The 24666-nt window shown below is 44.6% G+C and overlaps 1 protein-coding gene across 3 annotated transcripts in view; it reads right to left on the bottom strand.

Annotated features, from left to right (window-relative positions):
- The window catches only part of ATRN (attractin), a 168404-nt gene that overhangs the window by 96390 nt on the left and 47348 nt on the right, over nucleotides 1-24666 (bottom strand). For all 3 annotated transcript variants that reach the window (XM_081876620.1, XM_081876621.1, XM_081876619.1), the window contains exons 2-9: nucleotides 21737-21820; nucleotides 19678-19791; nucleotides 14695-14823; nucleotides 12270-12475; nucleotides 11028-11196; nucleotides 8615-8705; nucleotides 4187-4430; nucleotides 2938-3121 (exon numbers count right to left, since the gene is read on the bottom strand). In XM_081876620.1, coding sequence (XP_081732746.1) covers nucleotides 2938-3121; nucleotides 4187-4430; nucleotides 8615-8705; nucleotides 11028-11196; nucleotides 12270-12475; nucleotides 14695-14823; nucleotides 19678-19791; nucleotides 21737-21820 — 1221 coding nt within the window. The remainder of the gene's footprint in view (nucleotides 1-2937; nucleotides 3122-4186; nucleotides 4431-8614; nucleotides 8706-11027; nucleotides 11197-12269; nucleotides 12476-14694; nucleotides 14824-19677; nucleotides 19792-21736; nucleotides 21821-24666) is intronic.

The following is a 24666-nucleotide window of genomic DNA, read 5'->3' as shown; positions in this document are numbered from 1 at the left end:
TAACAAGAAATGGGATTTCAAAGGCTGCCCACGCCCTAAACGCTCCAAGTGTCTTCTAAAGGAAGAGCGGAGGCAACTATGCCTGAAAACAACCCACGGGAATAGAGTTCAATTATTTCAGAGGTAGCACAGAAAAGATCCAGGATCCAAGGCATCAAGGCCAAACACAGAGGTTGCAAACCCTTTCAGTGCCATAGCACCTATAAATGTTTTTACCAATGCCTCTGGGCAGACACCCAAGACTCTGAGCTTTCATTTCTGATTTTGGTTGTGCCACACACCACATGGCAGTCTTTCTGTGTTACGCCATGCCCCCCCCCCTTCAAAACAGTAGCTATTTTATTGCTGGTGCTGCCCAGCACTCTCTCACAATTCAAAATGTCCCCACTGATCCATAAAGGTTGGCAGCCCCAGCTTGCGAAGAAAATTCAAACAGCAACCCCGAAAGGTACGTGGGGAACAAACCACATTTTCAAATACTGATAACAAATGCATAAATGCAACACAATGTAGAGAACCCAAAATCAGGAATAAAAATACAAGCAATAAAATAAGTAAAATCGCCATCACATGGAGCCAGCATACAGCCCCCCACTGACCCACTGCTTGTCCAGGCCCTTGCTAATAAAAGCTGCTCTTTTTTGCCATAGGGAGAGAAAGGAGAAAGCATCTGCGAGCTCATCAACTATGTGCTTCCTTCAGAGCTCTTCTCTTGAATAGGAAAGAGAATGTGTTGGTCCACCAAGACTCCCGGCATTAATAAGTTATAGAGAACCTTGGGTGGGAGGGGAGGCATGGAATGACAGAGTGAGAAACTTGTCCTGTACTGTTGGCTTTCTGGCCAAATCTACTTCCAAGTGTAGAATTTGCACAGAGACTGGTGTCAGAGCAAATTAGACATCATGATGGCAGATCCACTTCTCATAATCAGATCCTCACCAAGTCCCTGTGTGGGTAAGGTGGGGGCTGCTAAACAGTCCCCCCCCCCTCATGATTTCCCCACTGAAACGGCATCCCTACGGTTTTTTCCTCCAGCTAGGGCTCTGAAAATAAGAGCAGCTCCCATCAGGAGTAGGTCAGCTGGGGAGAATGTTTTGGGGAAAGTGGGCAGACAAGCAGGGGCAGAATTCAGCCTTCTCTCACTCCCATCCCCTTAAGGAATCTGCTTTTCAAGGGTCTGCGCCTAGTTGGACCCTGAGATGCTATTTTTCCTGTTTCCTACAAATGAGCAGGGAGCGGGCATCTGTCTAAATAAAAATATGCCTATGTCCCTTGGTGTTGCCAATTTAACTGCACAACCCTTGCATAATTTAAAGAGAACCTATCGACTCACTTAAACGTGGTCTGCTAGTTAAAACAAAGACTATAAAATATGCATTTCCCATAGTCCTCCCTTTGCCTTCAGCCAAATATCTTAATTAACTCAATCAATCTCCAAAGCCCTTCCTAGCCACTGTGTGCGGTGGTCCTCCAAGTATGTGACATTTATTCAAGATATGGTTGACATATTCATCACTGCTTCCACGTAGGAAGCTGCCATGTACAGAGTCAAAGCATGGGTCCATCTAGCTCAGGACTGCTTACACTGACTGTTTACAGCAGGGGGTCAGCAAACTAAGGCCCGTGGGCTGGATCAGGCCCAATTGCCTTCAGGATCCGGCCCGTGGACTTTCTGTGGATCAGCGTGGGGATTCTGTTCATTCAGGCTGCACCATTTTTTCCCCTGTGCCATTCCATTCCCCCCCCCCACACACACACACCGTGGCAGTGCCTCCTCCCTCCCTCCCTCCTCCTGCCTTCTCCCCGCCCTGCCTAGAGGAGGAAGGGGGCTGGGCAGAGCCAGATGAGCGCCATTTTAAGCAGCCCATCTCCGGAGCCAGCCCTTTCACGCCGCTCATCTTCCCTCCGCCACTGCTGCCCCCCGCCCCCCGGTACTCCTGTGGGCCAGAGAGCGGAGTGGACAAGCTCACTCTGCCTACCCACGAGAAGCAGCGGCAGCAGTGATGGTGGCAGCCCCTGGGAAGGTAAGTGCTGTGGCTGAGGCTGAGGGTGGGGAGGAGGACTATTTGCCCCCCCTTGCCTTTTCTTCCAGCTCCTCCCCCCGGTGCTGCTTCTCCGGCCCACCACAAGGTCTGAGGGACAGTGGACCAGCCCGCAGATAAAATTTGCCAACCCCTGGTTTACAGGCTTACAGACAGGGAATCTCTATCAACTCTACCAGGGATTGAACCTGAGGGCTTCTGCATGCAAGGCAAGATGCTCTACCACTGAGCTATGGCTCTCTCCCAATGGTCATACGGGGGGGGGGGGGTAGAGCAAGGGCTCTTTCAAACATCCAAAAAGACTGATCAACGGTCAAAATGGATTCAGTTTTTTTGCTGGGAGCCAGTGTGGTGTAGTGGTTAAGAGCGGTAGACTCGTAATCTGGTGAACTGGGTTCGCGTCTCTGCTCCTCCACATGTAGCTGCTGGGTGACCTTGGGCCAGTCACACTTCTCTGAAGTCTCTCAGCCCCACTCACCCCACAGAGTGTTTGTTGTGGGGGAGGAAGGGAAAGGAGATTGTGAGCCGCTTTGAGACTCCTTCGGGTAGTGATAAAGCGGGATATCAAATCCAAACTCTTCTTCTTCTTCTTCTTCTTCTTATTATTATTATTATTTCAGCAGGGGTAGGCAACAAGCTGTCCTCCAGGTTCTTTGCAACTACCATTCCCATCAGCAGCAGTTGCAATGGCCAGTGGACAGAAATGATGGGAATTGTAGCTTTGGAGGACAACCTGTGTTGGCTGATCCTGTATTACAGAAACATTTCCCCAACATTTAAAGTTTTTAAGACCGACTTACAATAGATTCCAGCATCAACTAGAGTGTCGGGACTCATTAGGTGGCCGCAGAAGGCTGGAAATTTCAAAGTGAAAATAGATTTAAAATATACCTACCACCTGCCCTTATTGACTTCATACTGGTATAAATCGTCAGTGAGTCTGTATTTGTTGGCACTGAACGCCTTGTAACCTCCGTGAGCGTAGATGGACTTGGTGTTTGGATCATACACGCTGCTGTGGCCATAGCCTCCTTGAACTAAGGCTCCCGTTGTTTGCAGAATATTCCATGTATTTGTGGCTGAGAGAGAATGAAAGGCAGATATGAATGTGCCCTGCTTAATCGGCAGGTGTCATATGTTCCAGCTCAATCGCTACTAACAGCAGGGATCATCCTCTTTATAGAAATCCTTCCTATTATCAAATAAGAAAGCCCCTCCGGTTCACAGCTCCTTTCAGCAGACATTCACTGGCTGTGGAATCCTTCACGGTCTGGCCATGGATGTTTCCCAGAAACAAATAAGAAAAGCAATTCAAGCTGGCTTACATACTGGCAAGCTGAAACTGAACTTTAATGTATACATTACAAAGATATATGCTGCGTACATAATTTAAAATTGCTACCTAACCCAACGCCAGGGGATATGAATTGTCAGGAATTTGATTTAAAAATGAGAGCAGGACCACTACCCCATCACAAGCAACAAATACCCAACTCAGGAGGATTTACAATCTACATCAGATCAACAAGACTGAGATTGCCCAGGGGGTGGCTGGCGGGTGGGGAGAAGGGAACAGAACTTGAAAAGGGAAGGAAGAGGCAAGTGATGGAGGAAATGAACACAAGGTAAGGGCGCAACAGGGGTAGAAACCGTGAAAATCTGTGGGTATTTGAAAAAGACAAAATAGTGTTAACAAGTCCTCTGCAGGAGGGGATGACAATAAACACATACAGAATGATGACCAAGCAAATGCAATGCGTTAAAAAAATAAACAGGGCAAACATGGAGCATTGAATGGAGCTTCCCCTTTCTTCCCACTGCAACGCCCCCCCCCCCCCGTTCTACCCCCACCCCACCCTCCAAAAAATCTACTCTAGAGAGCTCCCCATAGAGATGTTGGACAGGAAGCAGAAGCCACAGGGGAAATGGAAAGGAAGGGAACATCCCATGGCAAAGTAAAATGCTTTTCGGCTCACGCACAGATGTCATTTGATACAACCCAGTGTTGAAACTGACGGTATAATTGGAATTATTAAAAGGGGACAGGTGGAAGAAGGAAATTTGTCAATTAGTCTTATGTAAGGTGTTCCTCTTTAGTTCTTCATGAACAATAAGTTAAGAGTCGCTGTCAAAGCAATACCTACCCAGGTTGTATTCCTGCACGTTGCTGATGTATCCATAAAGAGGGCAGTGCCCAAAGATGACCAGCATCACAACAGTGCCGTCATCCCGCGTGACAATGTGGGCTGAGTGGCCAACGACAGCGTACTGCTCCTTGGTCTTCGGGGTCACGTGAACCCATGACTGGTTTGCAATATGAAACACCCAGAGCTCACTGGTCACGTTTCCAGATTCATCTATCTTGCCTCCATACATGTAGATTTTATTCTGGGGGGATAAATGTTTATTTCACATTAGAATTCATTGCTAAACAAAAAATGACCCAATAAGAAAATAAACTCATAAGCACTTCCAACAGCTCTCCTTGGAAAGAAAGAACTTGAATTTGCACACACCTGCATATCACAGAATGAATGTTCTAATACAATCATTTCCACCGTTCACCAGCACATGTGAAAAGCTACCAACAATCTGATCAGAGGCCCCCTGAACTTGAAGCATGGGAAGTCCCAATAAAAAATTTATAATTCGGCAGAATATTTGGATTATTTGATATGTATATGTATAATCTGGAATATTTAATGTACTGTATTTTTCGCTCTATAAGACACACCAGACCACAAGACGCACCTAGTTTTTGGAGGAGGAAAACAAGAAAAAAAATATTCTGAATCTCAGAAGCCAGAACAGCAAGAGGGATCGCTGCGCAGTGAAAGCAGCGATCCCTCTTGCTGTTCTGGCTTTCTGGCTTCTGGGATAGCTGCGCAGCCTGCATTCGCTCCACAAGACGCACACACATTTCCCCTTACTTTTTAGGAGGGAAAAGGTGAGCCTTATAGAGCAAAAAATACAGTAATTTGATTGGATTGTTAAAATGGAAAACTTAATAAAAATGATTTTTTTAAAAAAAAAGCTACCAACAATCTAATAAATGACCCAGCATCCACCCAGCTTTAGCCTCACAACCACCTTTCACCAGTTAATATCAGCATTTAACAGAAAATGTTCCAAATTGTGAAGAAACGAAATAATCTCAGACATTCTTCTGCATATTACAATTTCACCTAATGGAATGGAAAACGATCCCGTTCCTCCTATATTCTGTCCCTAAGTGTGGAGTCTCAAATGCCAGGGTGGTGGGGGATGAAGGAGATGTGTGGAAAGCACTCAAGAGAAAACAAAATCATATGGGGGGAATAACATCCCTCCGTGGCCCTAATGGGCAAACAACTGAGGCACCGCAAATCACATGGCAAGCTCACCCTGCTCGATGACACATCTAGGGAATCTGTTCCTCAACCCCACAGCTTTAGCATACAAGGCCACTATGCAAGATCAGGAGGCCTGGAGGGAGGTGTCATTCGAATGTGGGCAACACTCAGCTTAGTTCTCCTGTCCTCTGAGTTAGGTGAGGCTGTGCAAGTGCTGAACTGGTGCCTGGATTCATAAATGGGCTGGATGCAGGCCAAGAAACTGAGGCTCAGTTATGACAACGCAGGCACGGCAGATAAGTAGCTCCGGTGTCCAAGAATTAGCTGCACAATCTGTTCTATATGAGATTGCACTCCCCCTGGTATGCCGTCTGGGGGCAACTCCTGGCTCCAGCATTGTCACAGGCCTTAGTAGCACAGAGTGCTGCCCATTACTTTCAGCTGTTTTGCCAGCTGTGGCTGTTCCTGGACAGCAATCGTCTTGCCACAGTGACCCGTTGTCTGGTAACCTCCCAACTGGATCACTGCAATGCGTTCTACATAGGGTTGCCCTCCAAGACAACGCAGGCACTTCCAATTCATACAGGATGTGGCTGCCAGAATTTTAATTGGCACGGCCAGATGGACTCACATTACACTGACTCTAAAGGACTTACACGGCGGCCGGATCGCTTCCAAGGCAATTTGTCTTTAAAACCCTCCAATACCTGAAGGGCTGCCTACATCCAAAGATCTTCAGATGAGCTTCTGCGCACCTCTGCCAGGTGAGATTTGTTGTATATCAGCAAGGAAGAGAGAGCCCTTTAGAATGCCCTCCCTACAAGCACACAGCTGGCACAAGCATTCTAATCATTTCAGCACGAGGTAAAAACTTATTTGCACAGGTGTTTCAAGGGTGCTTAGTCTAGTTGGCCGTGTTTTGTTTCTAGTTGCCTTTTAAGTATCGTATGATGAATACTCAATTTTTTGGCACGCTTAGTTTTGTTTATGCTTAATGAGCGTCACCCTGATATCCTTAAGGAGGAAGGACAGTGTGAAGATTAATAATCACTGTTTGTTTAAGTCCTTCTCTCAATTTCCAGTCCAAGCTCAGTAACTGCAGCATCATCCTTCCACTGATGGATCACCCCCATTTTTATACAGTGTGCCACATGAATTGCCTTCCATGCCAAGCTGTCTTAACCAGGCTCCTAAGGAAATTCTTCCATTCTGTGAATGGCTCCCATTGCACTCCTTGAAGCAGAATTAAATTCGAGGCTCGTTTTCCTTCTTTTGCTGAATATACTGCATTTATCCCATTTCATACTGGAATTAATCCATGAATCGTCATGGATAGAGCACTGGATTTGGGGTGGAGATGCCAGGACTCAAATCACTGCTTCATTACGAAACCCACAAGAACTTAAGAGGGTTCTGCATCAGACCAAAGGCGCATCTAGTCCAGCATCTCGCTTCTCACCTTGGTCGCCATCCAGGTGCCCTTGTGCCCTGCGTCAGAGGATATAGCCTCCTCTCACGGTTGCTCCCCATAAAAGCTTACACACTGGTGCAACGCCTCTGAACATGGGGGCTGAATGTAGACAACAGAACTAATGCCCATTCATAGGCCTCTCCTCCATGTGGATTTTTAAAATACCCTATTAGAACCATCCACTCCAGTTGCAGTTGTCACATGTGAAAAGGATCTAGGAGTCTTGGTTGACCACAAACTTGACATGAGCCAACAGTGTGACGCGGCAGCTAAAAAAGCCAATGCAATTCTGGGCTGCATCAATAGGAGTATAGCATCTAGATCAAGGGAAGTAATAGTGCCACTGTATTCTGCTCTGGTCAGACCTCACCTGGAGTACTGTGTCCAGTTCTGGGCACCACAGTTCAAGAAGGACACTGACAAACTGGAACGTGTCCAGAGGAGGGCAACCAAAATGGTCCAAGGCCTGGAAACGATGCCTTATGAGGAACGGCTAAGGGAGCTGGGCATGTTTAGCCTGGAGAAGAGGAGTGGTGATATGATAGCCATGTTCAAATATATAAAAGGATGTCACATAGAGGAGGGAGAAAGGTTGTTTTCTGCTGCTCCAGAGAAGCGGACACGGAGCAATGGTTCCAAACTACAAGAAAAAAGATTCCACCTAAACATTAGGAAGAACTTCCTGACAGTAAGAGCTGTTTGACAGTGGAATTTGCTGCCAAGGAGTGTGGTGGAGTCTCCTTCTTTGGAGGTCTTTAAGCAGAGGCTTGACAACCATATGTCAGGAGTGCTCTGATGGTGTTTCCTGCTTGGCAGGGGGGTTGGACTCGATGGCCCTTGTGGTCTCTTCCAACTCTATGATTCTATGATTCTATGATCTTATCTTGTGCCAGGAAGTCACTTTCATGGCATTGCTCAAGCCTCTCCTCCTCAGCCTAACCTGAATAGAGGAAGGAGCAGCTGCATCATCTGGTTGGAGGAAAGATGGGATGCAAATGCAATAAATAAAGACACTATATCAAAGCTCTTTAGTCTGCTCTCATCTCGCTGTTTCTTAAAGGTAAAGGTAAAGGGACCCCTGACCATTAGGTCCAGTCATGGCCGACTCTGGGGTTGCGGCGCTCATCTCGCTTTATTGGCCGAGGGAGCCGGCGTACAGCTTCCAGGTAATGTGGCCAGCATGACAAAGCCGCTTCTGGCAAACCAGAGCAGCGCACGGAAACACCGTTTACCTTCCCATCGGAGCGGTACCTATTTATCTACTTGCACTGGTGTGCTTTTGAACTGCTAGGTTGGCAGGAGCAGGGACCGAGGAACAGAAGCTCACCCCGTCACAGGGATTCAAACCGCCAACCTTGTGATCAGCAAGCCCTAGGCTTTGTGGTTTAACCCACAGCGCCACCCGCGTCCCTTCACTGTTTTTTAAGAGTCACCAAAGAGCTGCTTCGGCATACTTGATCCCCAGAGAACAGAGCATGCCCAAAGATGAGCCCTTCGCTGATCTGCGTCATGTCCCACCAACACTATCAAGAGAACGTACAACTTGGGCGGTTGCCAAAACAGACATGGAATACTGAATGCTTCTCCTCCGCGTTTCTACTGGGAGAAGAGTTCGCCCAAAGCAGGCCCAGAATTTCAAACCAGATTGGAAACACAGCCTCAATAGTTCTAATAATAGTCCAATCGATTTTAATGTTTGCAGCCAATGGCCATTACAATAAAATGTGAACACAAATCACAGCCTCAATAACTCCAACAAAGTCACCTACTTCGTGTATGTCCAGGGAATGCCCGTATCTGATCACAACTGCATTCACGCTGCTGTTCAGGGGCAGCCATTCTCCGGAAAGAAGATTATACCTGCAGAATGAAAAAGGTAAAATACACGGATGTATCCCTTTTGCACTCCGAGCACAAAGCTGCTATTTATATTTCTCATAATGCATATGGGACAAGAATAGGGCAAACACAGTAAAAATGCTAAAAGGGGTGTTTAATGATCAAACTAGCACACGGATAAAACAAAAACCGATTTGACTCCAGTGCTTCTGCTGGCAATATAAGGGGCTGCATTTGTTGTGGTTCTTTGATAGAGAAAACAGACCCTCAAAATGAATTCAAGCAAGACAGGAAAGAAGCAGCAGAAACAAGAGGAATGCTTTTATTTATTTTTGTTCAGCACCATCTCCAAATATTCTCCCTGAAGTTGAGTAAGGACCTTCTTCATGAAACTTTTTTACCCTGGAGTTTGGTAGCTGTGAGCCAGCTCCAGACACAATTCTGAATTGCCACCTATTTGGGTTGCCTTTATTGACCTCAGCTGTATTAGTTTAATGAAGTACAGTGGTACCTCGGGTTAAGTACTTAATTCGTTCCGGAGGTCCATTCTTAACCTGAAACTGTTCTTAGCTAATGGGGCCTCCTGCTGCTGCCGTGCCGCCGGAGCACGATTTCTGTTCTCATCCTGAAGCAAAGTTCTTAACCTGAAGCACTATTTCTGGGTTAGCAGAGTCTGTAACTTGAAGCGGATGTAACCTGAAGCATATGTAACCCGAGGTACCACTGTATAGTCAATACAGAGAGACAGTGAAAGGCATATACACAATTAAGAGGCTCCCATGGCACCCTTTGCCTTTAGCTTGGGGGACACTTCTTCTGCAAGCAGGTGCCAGGCTTCAAAGGTTGCATCAAAATGTCTAACAATTACATGCAAGGCTGGCCCTGCAAGTCTCCCCATGGAACTGGCATCCTATCAGGGAGAAGAATTGGGACCACAGAAGACATCTATGCAACTAGCAACACTCACATGGCTGCATCATTCGAGCACAGTTCCTCAGCTTTGTCTTAGTCCTCGTTACTGATGGATGAGTCTTCCCCCATGGTCCCTTCCTAAGCAGTTACAGGTGCCAGGCAGTCCCCTGTTAACTGCTTAGGAAGGGTCCATGGGGAAAGACTCAGCCATCAATAACAAGGGCGAGAGGACAAAGCCGAGCTGTTTGGCCAATGAAGCTCTGGAAGCTCTGGCTGTGGCACCTGCTGCCAAGGTGACCTCCTTACACAAGGTAACCTGAAAACAAGAGGACCTGTCTACAACATCCACCTGAAAACAAGAGGACCTCTCCACCTTCACTGAAGCAAAAAAAGAGGCAGCAATCATGGCCACCACAGAAATTCACTGCCACTCATGGTGTTCAGCTGCAACTGAAGCAGCACCAGGCATCACATAAATCACAGGGGAAACAGAGATGAAACAAATACACAGGAAATGACAGAGAATAAGGTAGACAGGGGGCAGAAAGCCTAGCTTTGCATTTTGCAGAGAGAGCCCATAAAGAAAGTTCCTAATGACACATCATCTTCTGCCACCAAGAAGGAGCTTTGCTGAGGGAGATGGCAAGAAGGAGCCAGGCCCTCTGAGCATCTGCCCTTTCCACAAAAACCTTTCCACCTAGCTCTAGAAGGTTTCGAGCCTTGCTCTGCGCAGCCACAGAGCCCACGTGCAAGACTGCAGAGAGATCACTAGGTACCACCATCTTTTAAGGAAAGGGAGAGCACAAGGCAAGAAACAGCTTAGCGATACGTCCCAGTACGTTTCCGAGCACAATTCAAAGTGTTGGTGCTGACCTTTAAAGCCCTAAATGGCTTCAGTCCTGTATACCTGAAGGAGCATCTCCACCCCCATTGTTCAGCCCGGACACTGAGGTCCAGCACCGAGGGCCTTCTGGCGGTTCCCTCATTGCGAAAAGTGAGGTTACAGGGAACCAGACCAAGGGCCTTCTCAGTAGTGGCGCCCACCCTGTGGAGCGTCCTCCCATCAGATGTCAAGGAAATAAGCAGCTGTCCTATTTTTAAAAGACATCTGAAGGCAGCCCTGTTTAGGGAAGTTTTTAATATTTAATGCTGTATTGTTTTTAATACTCGATTGGGAGCCGCCCAGAGTGGCTGGGGAAACTCAGCCAGATGGGCGGGGTATAAATAATAAATAATAATAATAATAATAATTATACTTCAGAAGAGCAGAAAGAAAGCAGGGCCAGCACTGTACTGCAGTCAAACAGTTGGCTGTTACTTATCCCAACATCTTGGTTCCCTCTAAATTTAGAACAGGTCAACACAAGAGCACAGTGAAACCCCCCACTACCATTTCCCATTAAAACGTTTTGAAGTTTTGTTTGTACTCACGCCAAAACCATTTGAGCATCCGTGTGGTTGAACATGTAACCACCAACTACCCACATGACATCATCTTGGACTACGGCTTTATGAGATGCTCTAGGAAGTTTGGGGATGTAGAATTCCTCCTGAGTCCAGAACGACTGGTTTGCTGGGACAGGTACTGAGCAGTCTGTACCTAGGAGAAGCAAAACCAAATGTGTCTAGAACAGTATTACATACTTTCCAGCACTCAAGAACTACATTTATATTGACAGACATTTATAGGTAATAAGCTCTAATAAGGAGGGGGAGGAAGAGAGGACCTGAATAAAGAAAAGGAGCTTTGAGAGGTACGGATAAGAAGGGACTAGGGGGAGGAAGTATAGGAGCAGCAGAAGAATGGAAGAAATAATAGAAATTTGCACCCTAGGAGCAGAACAAGAGCTGCCAAGAAGCTTGGGGAAGCAGGATGAGTGAATCGAAATAGATAGCTGACGAGATAGGTGTTGGCAGCTATCCGAGTATGTAGGTACATTGGTGCCGCGCAAGACAAATGCCTCGCAAGACGAAAAACCCGCTAGACGAAAGGGTTTTCCGCTTTTTGAGGCGCTTTGCAAGACGAATTTCCCTATGGGCTTGCTTCGCAAGACGAAAACGTCTTGTGAGTCTTGCGAGTTTTTTCCCTTCCCCCCCCCCTGTTTCTAAGCCGCTAAGCCGCTAATAGCCGCTTAGCCGCTAATAGCTGCTAAGCCACTAAGCCAATAATAGCGCTAATCCGCTAAGCCGCTAATAGGGATGCTTTGCAAGACGAAAAAACTGCTAGACGAAGAGACTCGCGGAACGGATTATTTTCGTCTTGCGAGGCACCACTGTAAAGGTAAAAAGGTAAAGGATGCCTGGACAGTTAAGTCCAGTCAAAGGTGACTATGGGGTTGTGCAGCTCATCTCGCTTTCAGGCCAAGGGAGCTGGCGTTTGTCCACAGACAGCTTCCCAGGTCATGTGGCCAGCACGAGTAAAATGCTTCTGGTGCAACAGAACACCGTGACGGAAACCAGAGTGCACCGAAATGCTGTTTACCTTCCTGCCACAGTGGTACCTATTTATCTATGTGCACTGGTATGCTTTCGAACTGCTAGGTTGGCAGGAGCTGGGACAGAGCAACGGGAGCTCACATCAAACTGGAAACAAAAAATGCCAGCACCATTCAAATCCTTGCTAAGCATTTCAAACTCTAATACTCGTATCACAAAAGGGCATTTGCCACCTACCTTGCCAGCCCGAGTTGCAAACACATCCCTGGGTACCATTCACGTTGCACAGCCCTCTCTCTGGGGAGCCACAGTCGTCTGGGCAGAATGGAATGTCACAGGCTTCTCCTTTCCAATGTTCTGAACACTCACATTCAACCACTTTGCTGCTGTTGGTGACCCTGCACTCCCCTCTGCCAGAGCAGTTATGAGGGCACACATCAAAGCTGCAGGCAGAGAATCAGGAAAAGGTCATATCAAAGATTGGTTGTCATAGCACCGGGAAATGGGAGACTGGCAACAGCAAACGACCAAGACTCATGCCAAATATGATCAGATAGCTAGCAGTTTTACTGCTCCCTTGGGAGGAACATCCGGATCGAAACCCAGTATGTCATAGTAATTTGGGGGAAAGAAAAAGAAAAGAATGCAATATAATTTTGTCCTTTAATCAACCAAATTATGCTCAGAGAAAGGATGGTGAAAGGACAGAACTCTTCCAGACTTTCGAAACATGTTTCTGGAGACTTAGTGCACAGAATCAGAAAGTTTTCAGCCTTTGGAGTTAATGATCTGAGTGTAAGGGTTTGATAGGCAGAACCTAGAAAAAAGTAGCCAGACAAGGAGCAGCTGCAGAGCTACAAAATAGGTAACATGGCTGTGCCCTGGTGAGGGAAGGTGAAATATTCAAAAGAGATAACGGTATGATTGTGGATTACACTGGGGAACAAAAATTTTGTTGCATTGACACCTGCAGCCACATACATAACAAAAGGCATCAGGCTTGTTTACACATTTTTGTCTACTTGAAGAAGCCATGGTCTGATCTGAAAAATACAAATATTTAGGTTACAAAACTGTAAAAATAAAGAAAAATTAAGTTTGCAAAAAATTAATTACCATGTGGTTAGGGTAGATCAATGTGTCAGGGTTCACTTATCCCCAGTGTAAATATGACATATAGGCAAAAGTTGGAAATTGAAAGATAACTATAGCATGTACAGTGGTACCTCAGATTAAGAACTTAATTCGTTCTGGAGGTCCATTCTTAACCTGAAACTGTTCTTAACCTGAAGCACCACTTTAGCTAATGGGGCCTCCCGCTGCCACTGCGCTGCCGGAGCACGATTTCTGTTCTCATCCTGAAGCAAAGTTCCTAACCCGAGGTAGTATCTCTGGGTTAGCGGAGTCTGCAACCTGAAGCATCTGTAACCTGAAGCGTATGTAACCTGAGGTACCACTGTACATGAAAATCGATTTCAGATTTGAAATCAGCATTGAAAGAACATATAAGAACACTTGAAAAATCACATGCAACAGAAAATGGGAAAAAAATTGTTCCCCAGTGATTATTACTCATTAAATTTATTAGTCTCTTTTTTGCCACTTTTTGATGTGTTTTATTTATTGTTTATGACTACTTCTGTTCATGTTGTGAGCCACCTTGAACATGGTTTTAATTATGGAAAGGCGACATACAAATAAATGATGGTGAGATCATGTGAGCCTCATCTGTTAGGAGGCTGGCTTACGTTCTCCAGTCTAGGAGATCTGGATCAGTAAAACTTGCACATCAAATCACTTTCTTCAACTCTGCTGAGTCAGGGCATCTGGGATATGCATGGGGTATTTTTTAAACAAGGAACTACAAAAGGGTCATTCAGTTCACTGCAGGGCAGATGCCTTATTCGTAGAATATCCAAGGTTCAATCCCCAGCAAATCCAGTTAAGAACCATCAGGTTCCAAGCAAGGGGTAGGTGGAAATCTGCCAAGAGCCTAGAAAGCTGCTCCAGTTAGAGAAGATGCTACTGGCCTGGACTGGCAAATCATCTGACCTGGTATAAATCAGCTTCTTCTGTTCTTCAAGGTTTTGTACAGTGAAATACCAACTGACGCCACAAGATGGTGCTACAGTTTCTAGAATTTCAAGTTCTGGAAATGTTTGTTGCTACATCCCAGATTGCCATTCGTTCCATTGGTGTGTTTTAGATCCCAGTTCAGTGTGTGTCTAAAGATCCCAGCTCAATGTAAAGAATTAGAAATCACAAATTGGGAATTTGAAAGATCCAAGTATAAGTAATAACATTAACCTTTTTTTTAGAGCAGGGCATGATACATTCTGCATTTGCCAGTAGAATAGGGGAGGAAACTGCTATCAATATATCAGACACACAGGATAAAAACATAGGTATGGTTAGCTATTTATGCCCCCAGCAAGTCCAAAATAATCACCTGCCCAAACCTAACAGGGCAGAAACCAGGTTATCGGTGTGTTTTCTTCAAATAAATGAAGTGCTGATTCAAGATGCAAGCTAAATCCACAAGGAGCTATTGCTTCAAAACCAACTGTAAATGCAAGCAGGGAGAAACTGACAAGTGAATTTAAAGCAGTACTTCAAAGCCTTTCATTTTGGCACTCCTCGCATACCCGTAGCCGCAACTTACTTGTAGGTGATGTTAAATCCTGTCAAGTTATATGCGGCATCGCTGAAGAAATGGAGGAGAGCATAACCAGAGGTGGCTACAACTTCTGGGACCGTCTCGTTGCTCTCCCTCTCGGGAACGATCAGGCCACTGTACAGGGGGAGACAAGACAAGACGCAGCTGCATTAGGAGAGGGTTTCAGGGGCTAGAATAAGCAAAGATGCAACATCGAAGACATAGCTTTAGATCAGGGGTCTGCAACCCACGGCTCCGGAGCAGCATGTGGCTCTTTTACACCTTTGCCGTGGCTCCGGGGCGGATACTAGCGAGGGGAGGAGGCGCATTATGCGCCCCGACACTCCCCACTGTGGCGGGCGCTGTACTGGCTGTGAAGGCGCATGGGGGCAGTGTGTGCGTTAGTCACGCACCGTCCCGACGTCACCTGCCTGCCCGCCCGCCCGCTACATTGCAAGGGGCATGTACGCTGGTCACTGCATTGAAAGGGGGCATGTACGCTGGTCACTGTTTTGAAGGGGAGTGAAGAACACACACACACACACACAAAAAGGTAACTTGTTAATTTAACGTTTATTTCTATGAGGAGGAGTAATTCTGAGGGGTCAAACAAAGAAATAATAAAAAAGTGACAAAAAAAGTTATTTTTATAATGACGAGTTTTGCGGCTCCCATTTTTTTCTTCTTCGGAAACGGGTCCAAGTGGCTCTTTTTGTCTTAAAGGTTGCAGACCCCTGCTTTAGATGGAAGACCCCACACAGTCCTATCAGTAGAAAAGTTGGCCAACAAAGTAATATATGGAGACAAAAGCATAACATCTGACCGTCGAGCAGTTTACAAATACCATCAATATCAAAGAGTAGCGCAATTTATACAACCTGTAGCACAAGCCAAACTGTGACAACTCCGAGTTAAGTCCTACTGGATTCAATGGAGCTCACGTCCCAGTGAGTGGGGTTAGGATTGCAGCCTTAGTCACTAAAATGAAACTCTCATTCACCTGAGTCAATATCCGAATCATTTAATCTGGATAGTGCATCTGGTTTTAATTATGAAGGCATGCATTAAAAAAAAACCTCCCATCATCATCTTTAGATGGGCAAATATGCAACCATGCACATTTAAAATCAAATCAAATGGATGGGAGCAAGACCTATGGGGGCACTTGCAAGGGCATCTTAACAGGGATCAGTTATCTATCTTGTCCATTTAAACTCTGTCTCTCTCAAAAATCAGAAAGAGGTCAAAGCGATCAAAATCAAACATATTTTCAAACACCATTTATCTTCCTTTTGTACTTTTCGAGAATGGAAAGGTTTCAACTACATATAAAATGCTCCAAATCACAGGAGGCAAAACACTCAAGAATTCAACACACACATATACGGAAGGGAGGGAGTTTTCATGTTGCATGTGCTCGTCAGATGAAGGGCAGTATATAAATTTAATAAATAAAATAAAATAAAAATATTTCTCTCGGAGATAGCATGCCACCTAAGAATTGCCACGAAGTCGAAATGAATCGACCCCAAAAGGGAATAAAAGACGACACACATTTGTATGTGCTACAGTAATTTGCATGTGTAGAAATAATTTCTGTAATTTGAATGGAAATACATGTCTCCAGGTACTGGCTGTGTGGGGGCACCTGGCTATGCCTTCTAATGGTTCTTCACTTTTCAACCAGCCTTGGACCAGGCAGTCCTTCAGATAAAGAGCCTTGTGCTTCTCAAACAATGCAAAAGGGTACTCATCTAATTAAGGTAGGGGATGCTAGCTGAAAACCACAAACACACAAAATGAGAGATCAGAGCCCTTTTTATTTATTTCATTTTTAGCAGGTGATGCCAGGGTGGGGTACCTCGAATATAGAAACTAAGAGCGCAACAATTCCAATGAAAACAGTAAAGTAATATAAAAACCAGCCAATTATATGTCTCGCTCACATTTGATACAGCACCGGATTCTGGAATTACGTTGGTCCAAGTGCAACCTCTTGTTTGCTCGTGACTGCCACGCACCTCCAGCTTACATCTGCACTGATTCACACAACTGTGGTGATCACAATGATGTTCTCACTGATCAAAGCAAAGCCTGATCACACCCATAGCTCTGGGGCATGTGCAGACTTCCAGAAGAACTGACCTTCTCATGCACAGAAAAGGTCATGTCCCATAATATGCAAATGGTGCTTGTCTCATAATATGCAAATGGTATAGCTATGGTGCTGGAGGAGACTCTTGAGAGTCCCATGGACTGCAAGAAGATCAAACCTCTCCATTCTGAAGGAAATCAGCCCTGAGTGCTCACTGGAAGGACAGATTGTGAAGCTGAGGCTCCAATACTTTGGCCACCTCATGAGAAGAGAAGACTCCCTGGAAAAGACCCTGATGTTGGGAAAGATTGAGGGCACAAGGAGAAGGGGACGACAGAGGACGAGATGGTTGGACAGTGTTCTCGAAGCTACCAGCATGAGTTTGACCAAACTGCGGGAGGCAGTAGAAGACAGAGGTGCCTGGCGTGCTCTGTCCATGGGGTCACGAAGAGTCGGACACGACTAAACAACAACAACAAAGTCCTATCTGGTAGGTGTTTTATTATTACTGATTACTTTTATTATTTATCTGAAGTTTGTGATTGCATTACACTGTGTTTTATTCTGCAGCTAATCCTGGGAGGTTCTTTTTGTCCTAATAGGAGGAAAGTATAAATAGAATTTCAGTTCAACTACCTCTGACTATTACAAACAGATTCTGATGTTTATACAGAATGTGAAATTATCAGTATAACTGAGTAAACAAACTTGGAAGTTGAAAGATATGATAATTCAGGACTCCACTGATTCACTCAAAAATACAGGACGACAGAGGACAAGATGGTTGGACAGTGTTCTCGAAGCTACCAGCATGAGTTTGACCAAACTGCGGGAGGCAGTGGAAGACAGGAGTGCCTGGCGTGCTCTGGTCCAGGGGGTCACGAAGAGTCGGACACGACTAAGCGGCTAAACAACAACAACAGCTAAGGTGGGCCGTGCATGGGGTGCAAGAGTCAGCACTTCACATCACGCACCTGAGACAGCCTGTCCAATCTCGTCTACCACTTTCATGCAATTTGAAAGCTTTTTTTTTCCTGGTTAGAAATCCTTTGGCTAGACACCTTGGTATATGCAAGGTTCCAACAAACAAGACCTTCTCTAGAGAAAAATTACTGCCACTCGACTTTTGCACATTAAAGCATTAAGAGAAATAATTTCACACTTGATGCATCCTCGTAGGCTCAGGTGCCTAAAGATTAATTATATATTTGCAGCCCTCTTATGCCTGTCACTCTAAAGTCAATGTTTCATCATAGCTTAATGTCAAGTGAACCCAATTGTTCAACCGAGGGGCAGCTAGGAACAACAAGTGCTTTGTTTTTCCATCACAGTGGAGAACTATTAAAACATCTCCAGGCCGTTGAAGTAGTTGTTCATAGACAAACCCATTGTAATAGCAGAGTTAACCAGTAGAATGCCAGGACTTTATTCTTCTGGAACAAACCTGTTTGCCTGCCAGCCAAGATTCCAGAATGGGAAAATTACTTGACTACCCAGAATTTGCTATTTAAGGAAGATGCAGGTATCTACGGAGCAAAAGTCCAATGAAGTTGCTTTAGGCAGCTGTCAAGTTCCATCTGCCATTTGAAGGTGTAAGCAACACTGGCAGTCAAGGGAGAGAAAAGGAGACTTGGACCGAGCTAAGCATGTCAGTCTTAATTCTTGCTCCAATGATGGTTTCGTGTGATGCAACTGAATGACAGTAGATCCATCAGGCAGGGCGGGACTTTTAATGAAGTTGGAGCTTACAAGATGTCAAGGCAGTCACTTGCCCAAGTGTGTTTGTCATCAGTATCTACAACAGCACCTGGAAGCTTTAGGCCATATGAAGACATCATCGAAAGAGTCAAGCTGTAGTCAGCATTATATTACCTAGGGATCAGAATCCACACTGCAGAAGCCAGCAGCAAATCAGATAGACAAGTGATGGGAAAGTTCATTATTCTTAGGCACCTGGGGGAATATCAAAGCTTGCCTACTTGCAAGAACAAACGCTTATAAGTCTGTCAACAGCATGAGCTGAAGACGCCAAACACAAAAAACATCTGCTTAACCTTGCTCTAAATTAAGTTCACTTAAGCCAATTCTGGATTGCCAAACTGGCAAGTGTCAAAATAAACAAGTTCATGTCAAGATAAAACAGAAGGTAAAAGACTATTTCTATGTATAAAACGGTGTTTATCCCCAGGCAGTGATTTCTCGTTTTATGCCATTTCGAAACACACCAATTTTAAGCTTCCTGGAACCCCATTAATAAGAACAGCCAACTTGTATCTAGCTCACTTCAGCTTTACAGATGAAAATGCAATTCAAAGCAAGTATCTGCAAGATCTTTGCTAATGACTGGGGTGGGAGAGATCTATATTATTTTCCCAGATGAACCACGGCCTCACTATATGACATCTGGGCAAAGAAGAAGAAACGGAACTAATGTCAAGTTCTCAGTCTTGACGCCTTCCTAAAGTACCCGAATAAAAGCAACATGGAACCCAAGTGCATCTCCTATCGAAATACAGAAGTGTCAAGGCACCTGATGGGCAAGGAAAAAGGTGTTCAAGGTGGCCAAACCATGCATACCCATCACATTTGGCGGGAATCAGCCAAAGCTCCAATGTGAGTCGAAAGGAAAACTAGTGGAGGAGCAGCACTTCACAGTGAAGACTGCTGTGCAAAGGCTTTTCCTGTGTTCACCACATGCACAGAAATACAAAGGGGTAGAAACTCACGTAATGTGGGAACTACAAACAAAAAATATACCACATAATACTTTCCCTGCGTTTCCTGATCCTAGGACAGAAAAAAAAGAAAGGACAGACTTTCAAGACAAAACATGAAGAATCACATCAAACCAATAGGACAAACCAATTAGTTTCACACTGTTCTCTGGGGCTTACCTAAAAGCAGCCAGTACTGGAGCATAAATCGAATCCCCATCATATACGTACAAGTGGTCCCAGCTGCATTCCGTCGCAAAATGATTAAAACGGAGCCTAAGGATCGAGTTCGGCCTGTGGGAAGAGAACAGGCGGCGTTATTTCCACAGACCCTCCACATATTGCTCTCCTTCGTAAGCAAAGCCACAGCTCGCCTCTAATATTGTATCATCGTCTATTCTTTCAAGTTATTTTATTGTGATGAAATGACTGTTGCCTCATAACTTACATCACCACTTTTTTTTAGTGAGCATTTCTTCCAAGTTGGTCCCCATACAATAGGTTTTACTAAATCCTGAAGAGTTAGCCAAAGCTGAAATTCTGCAGGCTATTATAATCTCAACACAATGAGGAAATATTCCTATGTAAAAGCTAGGTTCTGCTGACCAGCTTCATGCTACAGTGGTACCTCAGGTTAAGTACTTAACTCATTCCGGAGGTCTGTTCTTAACCTGAAACTGTTCTTAACCTGAAACACCACTTTAGCTAATGGGGCCTCCTGCTGCCGCCGCGCCGCTGGAGCACAATTTCTGTTCTCATCCTGAAGCAAAGTTCTTAACCTGAAGCACTATTTCTAGGTTAGTGGAGTCTGTAACCTGAAGCGTATGTAACCTGAAGCATATGTAACCTGAGGTACCACTGTATTGACAATAATTTGGCAGTTCGGACTCACAAAGGAAGGAAATATTATCAGAGCAGTCACACAGTGCAACTGTTGTGGGGCTGAATCTTTATTATAGACTGCAGCTGGGGGGGGTGCCACACATTTTTAATCCCCCACCTCCACCCCAATATATTTTGCCTGAAAACGTCCAGTCCAACAACAGATGTATCTCAAAAATTTAGAATAGTCTCCTCACTGAATATGTTTTGCTCTCTTCTTTCACATCAAGGACTGCAATGACATCTTCTAACTAATTCACATATCGCAGACACAGGAATAAGGTTAACAACGCCTCTTCAATACAGGCAACTGCTTCTATGTAGAAATTTCAGTTGTGTAGATATATATATTCTGTCACATCTGACCCAACATATGCACGCAAACGTAAATGCATCAAGCGCTCCAGAATCTCAAAATAGGTTGGGCTTGCCAGCATCCAGCCTAAAAATACCACAAAACATTATGACTGAACAAAAACATAAGCACCCTTCAAAAGGAATGGAACTATAAAAGCGCCATTCTTAATTTTTTTATTTTATTTAATCCTGCTAAGAAACCACTAAAATCTGCTAGGGGGAAGTCAAATGTCATTGTAGTTAAAGCAAGGACCTCGGCTGAAAGCTTGACAGAACCTCTGAAGGTCTGTCTGAATAAATGTGAATTTGGGACAGGATCAGAGAAGTCCCAGCTTTCATTGGGGAAATGCCGGGTTTTGTTTCCTTGCACAAGAGGAAAAATCATGAAATATGCTGCCTCTTGCCTTTGGCACAATATCTGGGCAGCTAGGCTGCGACCCACAAGTTTAAGCTTGAGAGAGAACAGTAATTGTTTTTCCTCTCTTTTGCCAACCCAAGGAGAATAGTAGCTATGATCAGAAAGCCGAACCACCAAATTATTGGTATTTTTTAATTATGTCACCCGATACAACTCAGATCTTTCCCTATCTCTGCTGATGCTGAACCACAGCCTGAAGAAATGGGTGGCGAGAGAATCCCTGGGGCTTAATCCTCATAGCTCTATTCCAAATGGCAGGCTGTAGTCTTTGCTATAGGACAGGAAGAAGTCTTCTTCCCCAAAGTAAAGCGAGATGGGTGCCGTTCTTGTACGGACTGTACCAGACCATGGCCTACAAGCCTTTTTAAAATTTGGTCCAAAAAACAACAGCATAAAACTGCTGGAATGCAAAATTAGGGCCAGTTTCAATAATTGTTCAAGAGCAATTCTTTCCTGTTTAGCAACTGAACAGCAAAAAACAAGCCAAACGGGAAAGCAGTTAAAAACAGCATGATGTAGCTACATACAGGCAAGAATACTGCCCAATTCCATGCCGTGAATATAAAGGTGTTTGCTTCTTACCTTCCCACAATAAGCCATGTGCATTTCGTTTTGTATTTATAGTTTCCAGGTCCATCTGTTACATACCCCGAACTTCCAGTAAGCCTGTGAAGAGAAACTAAAAATGTAGCATCCCGTCATGATTTAGTCCTTCTTTTTTACTTTTAAAAAAAACTTCAATATGAATACAGCCAATAAATTATCCTTATACTCTCGTAATTCTCCTTCTTGCCAAAGTGTTTTAAAAGTATCTCCTCACACCCTTTGTGGAAATGCTAAAATATTGTTAGAGATATTTTTATTATTATTCTGTGATACTAGAGATCCTAATGTGGGTTTTGCTGACAAACTATTTAAATGGGACCTCAAGCATCTGGCATACAGTTACAGTTTTTAGAAAATCCATTCTATCTGTCCCCGGATTCACTAGCAATAAAGTCTCTCCAAAGTTAGTATTCTGAGATTTTCTGGGGGAGTACAAATTCAGAATTTCTACTAGGAGGTAGAAATTCAGAGGTCAAGGAGTACAGGTTTTTTTCTCATCATTATCACCATGAAGCAAACCAAGGGTGCAAACCTGCATCACCCAACAGAATGATATCCAATTAAGTCATACCAGAATAGACCCATTGATTCCAAAGTCTGCTGTGAGAATACTTAGCTGGACGTCACCTGCTATTTTGAATTATATCTGTTTAACAGGAGCAAACAACTATTAGAAGTCTGGCATGAATGGCACTATTATGATTGACCAGCTTTCTAGGAAACTATCACACCACAGTCTAAATTAAAGGTAAAAAGGGTAAAGGACCCCTGACAGTTAAGTCCAGTCGCAGACGACTCTGGGGTTGCGGCGCTCATCTCACTTTACAGGCCAAGGGAGCCGGCATTTGTCCGCAGACAGTTTTTCCAGGTCATGTGGCCAGCATGACTAAGCCGCTTCTGGTGAAACCAGAGCAGCGAACGGAAACTCCATTTACCTTCCCACCGGAGTGGTACCTATTTATCTACTTGCACTTTTTGCTGTGTTTTCGAACTGCTAGGTTGGCAGGAGCTGGGACCAAGCAACAGGAGCTCACCCCGTCGCGAGGATTCGAACCGCCAACCTTCCAATCGGCAAGCCCTAGGCTCAGTGGTTCAGATCATAGCACTACCTGTACCAGTCCAAATTAGCCTGCTGCAAAGAAGTTAAACGAAACGCGCCCTTTGTTGCAGAATTCGACACATAGCATTGGGCCACTGCTCTCATTTTTGCCTTAGTATACTGAATAAACGCCAGATAACTATGCCTGACCCCATACTTCCCATACAGGGTACTTCCAACTGAGCATGTCCATAGCAAATATGGCATCAGCATACATTTGCACACTCCAAAGACAGCTTCCAACAGTTTGCCATGGGGAAAACCGAGACCTGTCTTTTCCAGGGACATTAATCGCTGGTATGCAGAATCAGAAGTACAGTGAACTAGACTTGCAGGCAGACGCTGTGAGTGTCTACCCGCAGTCTCTCTTTTTTTTTCTTTTGAAGGTCAGCGTACCCATAAGCCTTTCCAATTGCTCAAAACCAAGCAAAGTTTCCCTGCCATCAGTCCCTCATGCCGCAGGAACTTGTAGGGATATCGCGGAGTGGGGCTGTGGGGTCCGGAGGGAGCACACTTCCCCACCAGCGATATCCCTACAGGAACTGAATAATCACTGTTCTTTTTACAGTCCCTGCTGCTTTTCAAAGTGGAGGATCTTGTGCTAATTTTAAAAGCCCATAACAACTTGGTCCCAAGAAACATTCAGGGCTGCCCAATTCTTTAAGGACTGCCCAATCGCCAAAGTCTCAGAGAGTTGCTGGTGGCCCCACAGGGAGAGCCCAATTATGTGGAAAATTCTCCCGGCTGAGATCAGCTTGGTGATGTTGTTGCTGTTGCTGTTGTTGTTGTTGTTGTTGTTGTTGTTGTTGTTTCAGTGGGCATCTTAAGTAAGCTTTTCTGATGTTGTGGTTATTTTTAATTGATTTTATCCTCTGCATCTCTTTTGTAACCTAACTTAAAACTACAGTTTTATGTGGTGTATGACTTGTGACAGCAAACAGATGCATAAAACCATTCATTGCTCAGAGCTAGATGAAGGTGCACCTCTTCTGCTACGAATGCACAGAGAGAAAAATGATTGGCAGATGACATTGGAATGAAAGTGACAAATTCCACAGCTAAATTATAGCAATCATTTCTTAAAAGGAAGCTAACCCAGAGTCCACACAAATGTAATTGGATGCAGTAGGACATCTCTTGTCAAATACTCATATTTACCCATTAGACCTCATTGCCTTTGCATTTTGTGAACTGGACAGAGCGGCACAAGGTGAAAACAGTAGAGTTTGAAGCATGTTCTGGGATGTTGGGAGCCGGGCAGACACCCCCAACAAGACTCCTATATATGTGTGGTGAAGGTGCATGAGAACCACCATACAGTGGTACCTTGGTTCTCAAACGCCGAAAACCCAGAAGTAAGTGTTCCAGTTTTCGAAAGCCGAACGTCCAATGCAGCTGTTGGCTATTGTTTCCAGGGCGCCTGCACCAATCAGAAGCTGCGCCTTGGTTTTTGAACATTTCAGAAGTCAAAGACTTCCAGAATGGATTAAGTTTGGCGCTTTTGTTTTTGCTACTTATTTTGCATTTTTGTTTTTGAGGCTTTTTCGGTTAGTTTGTTTTTGTGACTGTGTGGAACCCAGTTCAGCTACTGATTGATTGACTGATTGTGTGACTGTGGAAATGGATAAAAGCCCCCCATCCAAACAATGACTATCATTAGTACAGGTAAGGAAAAAATTAACTTTAATTTTTATCATCTACAATACTGTCTTATTTATTTTATAGTACAGTACATTGATTATTGCTTTCATTTTATGGATCAATGGTCTCGTTAGATAGTAAAATTCATGTTAAATTGCTGTTTTAG

The sequence above is a fragment of the Podarcis erhardii genome (genome assembly GCF_964252035.2).
Source record: "Podarcis erhardii genome assembly, chromosome: 9".
Taxonomy (NCBI): Eukaryota; Metazoa; Chordata; class Lepidosauria; order Squamata; family Lacertidae; genus Podarcis; species Podarcis erhardii.
This window is presented reverse-complemented; position numbering and strand designations above follow the sequence as displayed.